This window comes from Melospiza georgiana, chromosome 2, assembly GCF_028018845.1.
Source record: "Melospiza georgiana isolate bMelGeo1 chromosome 2, bMelGeo1.pri, whole genome shotgun sequence".
NCBI lineage: Eukaryota > Metazoa > Chordata > Aves > Passeriformes > Passerellidae > Melospiza > Melospiza georgiana.
The window spans coordinates 61,120,849-61,126,488 of record NC_080431.1 but is presented as its reverse complement, the minus strand read 5'-3'; the positions used below and the strand labels follow the sequence as shown (position 1 = coordinate 61,126,488).

Below are 5,640 nucleotides of genomic sequence, written 5' to 3'. Positions count from 1 at the left end.
TGCCTCCCTCTGATCAGGAGCAAACCACGGACATTGGACCCAGCAGGACGTGCTCTGTGTCAAGCCCTTGTGCAATGAGCATTACTGCTTTGGGGCTGCAGCCGTGTTTCCTGGCTGGGCCCACTGCAGAGACCACATGAAATGCAGCAGGAAATCAAGCAGGTTCCTTGCACTGGAGCTGCTGCCTCCTACCATAGTCTTCTCCCGGGCACCAGGAGCCCTGGATCAGGTTTTCATGGTCACATGTCCGCTCTTGGACTGCCAGCCCTTGGCTCTGCAAGGCATGGAGCTGTATGCAGACAAAAAGGAGTTCAGAGGCTTTGGGGCTGGTGCTTTCCATTTCCCCAAGGGGAAAATGGAAAGCAGAGAGAACTGCCTTGCCTGTAGGGTCAGTCCCTGACCAGACCATTCTCCCCAGGCAGTTCTGTAGATGCTGCTAGCATTTGCCTTTGGCTTTTAGCAAAAAGATAAGAAAAGCTTCAACGAGGAAGAAACCAAAAGAAGGCCAATGGAATAACTGAAATAAAATTGATGGCCAAAACTGAACAGCATGGGGCTAAATCCTGGGGAAGTCAATAATCCACAGAACACCTTTGGGGCTGGACAGTGCTCCCATCACCCCCGCTGGCTCCACACCCAGCCATGGGCACTGGCTGCAGCGTGGCTGCTCCAGCCCAGCCTCACTTCTCAGCTGGACTTCTCCCATCCCTAAATAAGAAGTACATACGGCAAACAGCCAGGGTGATTTGGCCAAATCAGCTGGACTTTTCTAGTTTTCATCTCTGCCTAGGTGAGGGTTTTGGCCTCTCTACCCTGATCCCCTCCACCTAGCCAGCATGTGGAAATGGGCCACAGCCTGAGCAAATTAGGCTCTGATAGAGCACAGGGCTCTTCCAAGGATTTCTGCTTCTGATGGAGCTGTGATGAAGCCTACATAGATAAAATCAAGGGAACTTTGGAAAATCAACTGAAACACCCCCCCCCCCCCCAACAAGACAGAAATTGTAAGGATGTGAGAAACAGCACACAGTTTAACCAAAGGGACATTGCACATACAAACGAGGCTCCTCACTTCAGCATGACAGGACACCTTTTTCAGAAGAGGAGAAATTCTTTCAATTTCTCTGCAGTGAAGCTAATAAATCTGGATGGATGACTATCTGCACTGGATTTATGGGCTCTTTTACAAGTGCCTAACATTAAGCAATTCACTTCTGAACGTTTAAACAGTGCCTTATCTTGTCTGCTCTGACCCTCAGGGCAGAATGAACATTTTGCATATTCATGGTAGCAAGAAGAAAATAAAATAAAATATAAAATAAAAAAACATGTGCTTTAATTATTTTTTTTTCCTGCTAAAATTCATCATTAGCCCAACAACATTGCAAAGGTCTTTTGGACCGATCCCTGAGATATACCGGGGGTCGACTGACAGGCAGCGTCCCCCACTTTACCTAAGAAATTCCGGGGTAAAAAAAAGCACCCAAACATAATAATAATATTAAGAAAGCGATGGACACGCTTTCCCCGGACGACGAGACACAAACACTGTACACCTGTACACACGGCCGGCCCCGCGGGGCGGTGCAGCGCATCGGGGGCCGCTCCCTCCGTGCCCCCGGCCCGGCCCGCTCTGCTGCGCCCTCCAGCAGTCCCTGCGCCGCTGTCCCGGCCGCGGTCACTGCGGGGCGGCGGGGCCCAGCCCGGCGGAGCCCGCCCCCGCCGCCGCGGGGCCCTGCAAGGAGCCGCTGGGGCTGAGGGGCTCCGCGCCGCCGGGCTGCGCCTGCTGCTGCAGCTTCTTCTTGTTGATCTTCCTCTCCTTCGCCCGCCTGTTCTGGAACCAGATTTTCACCTGCCAGGAGGTGGAGAGGGGAGTGAGGGGGGACAGCTTGCCAGGGATCTATCCCCCTCCCAGGGGCTCTCACCGAGAGCATCCCAACCCTGCGCATCCCAACCCCGAGCATGCCAATACCGAGCATCCCAACCCCGCGCATCCCAACCCCGCGCATCCCTGCCTCCGCGCAGCCCGGGCACACGTGGCGTGCACAGCGAGCGCCACTTTTGGGACAGACCTGTCTCTCCGACAGCCCCAGGTTGGAGGCCAGCTCCGCTTTTCTCCTGATGGTGATGTAGCGGCTGTAGTGGAACTCCTTCTCCAGCTCCAGCCGCTGGTGGTCGGTGTACACGACGCGGTACTTGTCTTTCGTCCTGGTTTTAACTGCGGAGCACAAAGCCAGGGTTGAGAAAGTCAAAGCCAAAGGGCAGACCTGAGCGCAGCCATTCTGTCTGCGGTGCAGAGCGATCAGGTGCAGTCCTATCCCCCTCATCCGGGCTTGCTGCTCGCCTCCCCCTGCCCTGGGCTCTGCTGAGCGCAGCAGAGGTGCCGAGACGTTCCGCAGTTCCTTGGGACGTGGGACATCAGTGCCAGGCATGCCCGAGGGCGCAGAGCTCCCAACCCCGGCTGGCAGCCCTAGCCCCACCGCGCAGCCCTGCCTCGCACGGGGACACCTTCACTGTGCACTTGCTGGCTTTTGGTTTTGTATTGCCTTCCCTAGCGACAACAAACTTTCTATAGAGAAAGAGGGAAAGGGAAAGAAAGAAAGAAAAGGCCCGTTGAGGGCACGGCGATTTCGTTTCTGAACGAGAAACAGCCGTCTAAGGGCGGAGAATCGGGAGCGGCTGCCGGGAAGCACTCGTGAATTCAGCGGCCAGCTCCCCCTTTTCTGTTACGGCACGGGAGCTACAGGGATTTGTTGGGAAGCCTGGAAGTTTGACGTACAACTTCAGAGCTCAGAAAAACCCAACAACCCAAGCCAACAAACTAACAAAAAAAACCCCAAACCAAACCAAACACCGAAACCCAAGGGAACCCGAAGGCGATGCCAGCTAGCAGCCGGTGGGAGTGCACCGCCGCAGCCGCTGACCTCCTTTTTCCCGAGGGTTTCTTGTTTGACTGGTTGTGTCCCCGGCCCTCCCGTTCCCCAGGGAGCCGAGGCGGGGAGTCTCTGCCCCCAAGGTGCTTAATGGCTAGCAGGCTGACTTTGTTCAGGTAAACTCTCTGCAAACCACAACAAAAGCACCCTGTAAAGATACAAGCCTGATCAGAGAAAACTCCCCAGAGCCAGTGAATAGGGAACACAATCCCAAACAATGCAGGACAAGGAGATCTTATCAAAGAAAAACCCTTCTCAAAGCCTTAATGACAGCCACATTCTGTTTGAATTACCACTACTGAACAAATGGCGGCAGGCGCTTTCATCCCCCCAGCTCTGCACATTAACATAAACACTGGCTCCAAAGGCAGAATTTGAATGGAGACAAGGGACCGGCCACCACCGCACAAGCCCAAACTGTGGGAACACCACGGGCTGCTGTGGGAAGCGCGGTGGGCCTGTAGGAGTTCCACCGGCGCCCGGGACGTGGCAGTGCCAGCGGCCGGCACCGGGGCACCGAGGCTCTTCCCCCGGGGCCGGCGGCCACAGGCGCAGCCGGGACACCCGCTCCGCTCCGGCCGGGGCACCCCCGTCGGTCACGCAAGGCAGGGGATGAGAGGGGAATGCCATAAGTCATTATTCGCTGCGAAAGTCGTCATCCTTTTTTTTTTTTTTTTTTTTTTTTTTTTTTTTTTTTTCCCGGCCACTATATACAAATATTTGAAAAAATTAAAATTAAAAAAAAAAAAGAAAGAAAATTAAAAAAGAAAAAGAGAAGTAGTAGCCGTGGAAGGCGTATATCAAAGCGCGGGACGCGCATGTCCCCTGGCAGATGCACGGTGGGAATGAAAGAGAGGGTCTGCGGGGGTATTAACATCACAAGGGAGCGCGGCGCCGGCTACGGCCTGACCCGGGAGGGCACGCCCTCGCACGGCCCGGCCCGGCCAGGGCACGGCACGGCCCGCAGGGATCGGGCTGGCAAGTGGCCGCCGCTGTCGCTCGGGAGGCCTGGCCGCGCTGAGACCTTAATAAAGGGCAGGCGCCCAGTGACTCAGAAACAAATGCGGAGCGACACCGGCCGATGATTTATATGACTATAATTGGTTATAAAAATCTTCTAAGTGGCTATAAGCAGGAGAGCGGAGCAGTGGCAGGAAGAACGAGCGTTTCTTCGGGATCCGGACCATTCCACCCTGCTCCGCCGGAGCGCGCCCCGGGCACCGAGCCCCGGGGCCGGCAGCGGCTGCTCACCGGCCGAGCGCCGGCCCGGCACTACCGCTGAGCGCTGTCGGTAGAGCCCGGCAGGCCTGTTCTCCGAGGACCGACCCTCGGAGGGGTTTGTTTCTGGGAGCTCTCCCCGAGAAAAGGCTTTGCCGAGCTGCCCGGTGGAACGGGGAGTCGGCGGCGCCCCGGGGGACTCGTCGGCGGGGCAGTCCCGGCCCGCCCGGCCCCGGCCCGCACTTACCCTGGCTGCTGAGCGGGGGCTGCGCCGGCTTCCTCATCCACTCGCAGAGGCCGCGGCGCTGCCCACCGGGGGACAGCGGCTCGGGGGCGGCGCTGGCGGCGGCGCTGGCGGCGGCGTTGAGGGGCTGCACGACCCCGGCGGAGCAGTGGGGCGCGGGGCCGGCGTGGTGGTGGGCGTGCGGGTGGTGGTGGTGGTGGTGGTAGTCGGCGGGGCTGTAGGCCATGGGGGCGGCGGGGGAGCCCCCGTTGAGGCCGTGGACGGCGCCGGCGGCCGGCGGCGCCCCTTGGCCATAGGTGCCCCAGTCGTCGCGGAGCGGGGCGCCGTAGGGCGCGGGCCAGGCCGGCCCGGGGGACTGGGCGCCGTCGAGGTTCACATGGTACCCGCCGTAGTCCGCGTACTGCGGGGCACCCACGAAGTTCTGCGCCGCCAGGTTGAGCCCCCCCGAGTGGCGCACCGGGCCGGGGTACATGGGCCCGTCCTTCTCCAGGAGGTAGCTCACGTACATGCTGGCGGGGCCCCGGCGGCGGCTCTCCGCATGCTGCTCGGGGCTCTGGCCGCGGCGCGCCTGCTGCTGCTGCCTGGGCCGGGCTGCCCGGGGCGGGGAGGGGGCAGGCGGAGGGGCCGCGGCCCCGCGCTGCGCTCCGCGCTCCCGGTCCGCGCTCCCAGTCCGAATCCGATGGCCGGCAGTCCTTACATGATTAACGATTGTTTACAAGGCTCTATTAGTAATGGCCCAGACACACCAAAGGCAGGTGACGTGGAGAGGCGCTGGGTATATAGCTACTACCCCTAAAAGACGATTTGCATTTAAAAAGATAAGGAGAGGGCAGCGACCTGATCACAGCTAAATATTCAAGCCTTTATTGTTTAAGAGCTTCCTCCTTCCATTGCAACCTGGTGCACTTTAACCTCCAATCACGGGTTCAAAGGATGAAATCAAGAGACTTGCAAAAGACAGAGAGGGAGATCTAAGGGCGAGGGTGGGAATATGGGAGCCGTGTATCACGGCCGATCTGTAGGCAGCACTTTAGCCAGCTCTCCTCTGTGCTTTGGTATTGGGGGGTGAGCGAGGGGGGGTGGGGGGGAAGGGGCGGAAGAGGAGGGAGTTTTGATTAAAAATCCACAAAGCTATTTTGTAGTGGTTGTTTTGAGCAACAAACCCCATCGCGACGGCCTACTGCTTTTTGTAAAACGCTTCCCACCCGCTCCCGCTCCCGCTCGGTCATGGGCGATGAAGGCGAG

The 5,640-nt window shown here is 58.5% G+C and overlaps 1 protein-coding gene across 1 annotated transcript; it reads right to left on the bottom strand.

Annotated features, from left to right (window-relative positions):
• Positions 1-1,678: 1,678 nt before the first annotated feature.
• On the bottom strand, positions 1,679-4,903 carry CDX2 (caudal type homeobox 2). The gene is made up of 3 exons (XM_058018713.1): positions 4,399-4,903; positions 2,073-2,218; positions 1,679-1,852 (listed from the first exon to the last, which is right to left on the bottom strand). Exons 1-3 carry the CDS (start codon positions 4,901-4,903, stop codon positions 1,679-1,681), a joined length of 825 nt encoding a protein of 274 aa, XP_057874696.1.
• Between the last annotated feature and the right edge of the window lie 737 nt (positions 4,904-5,640).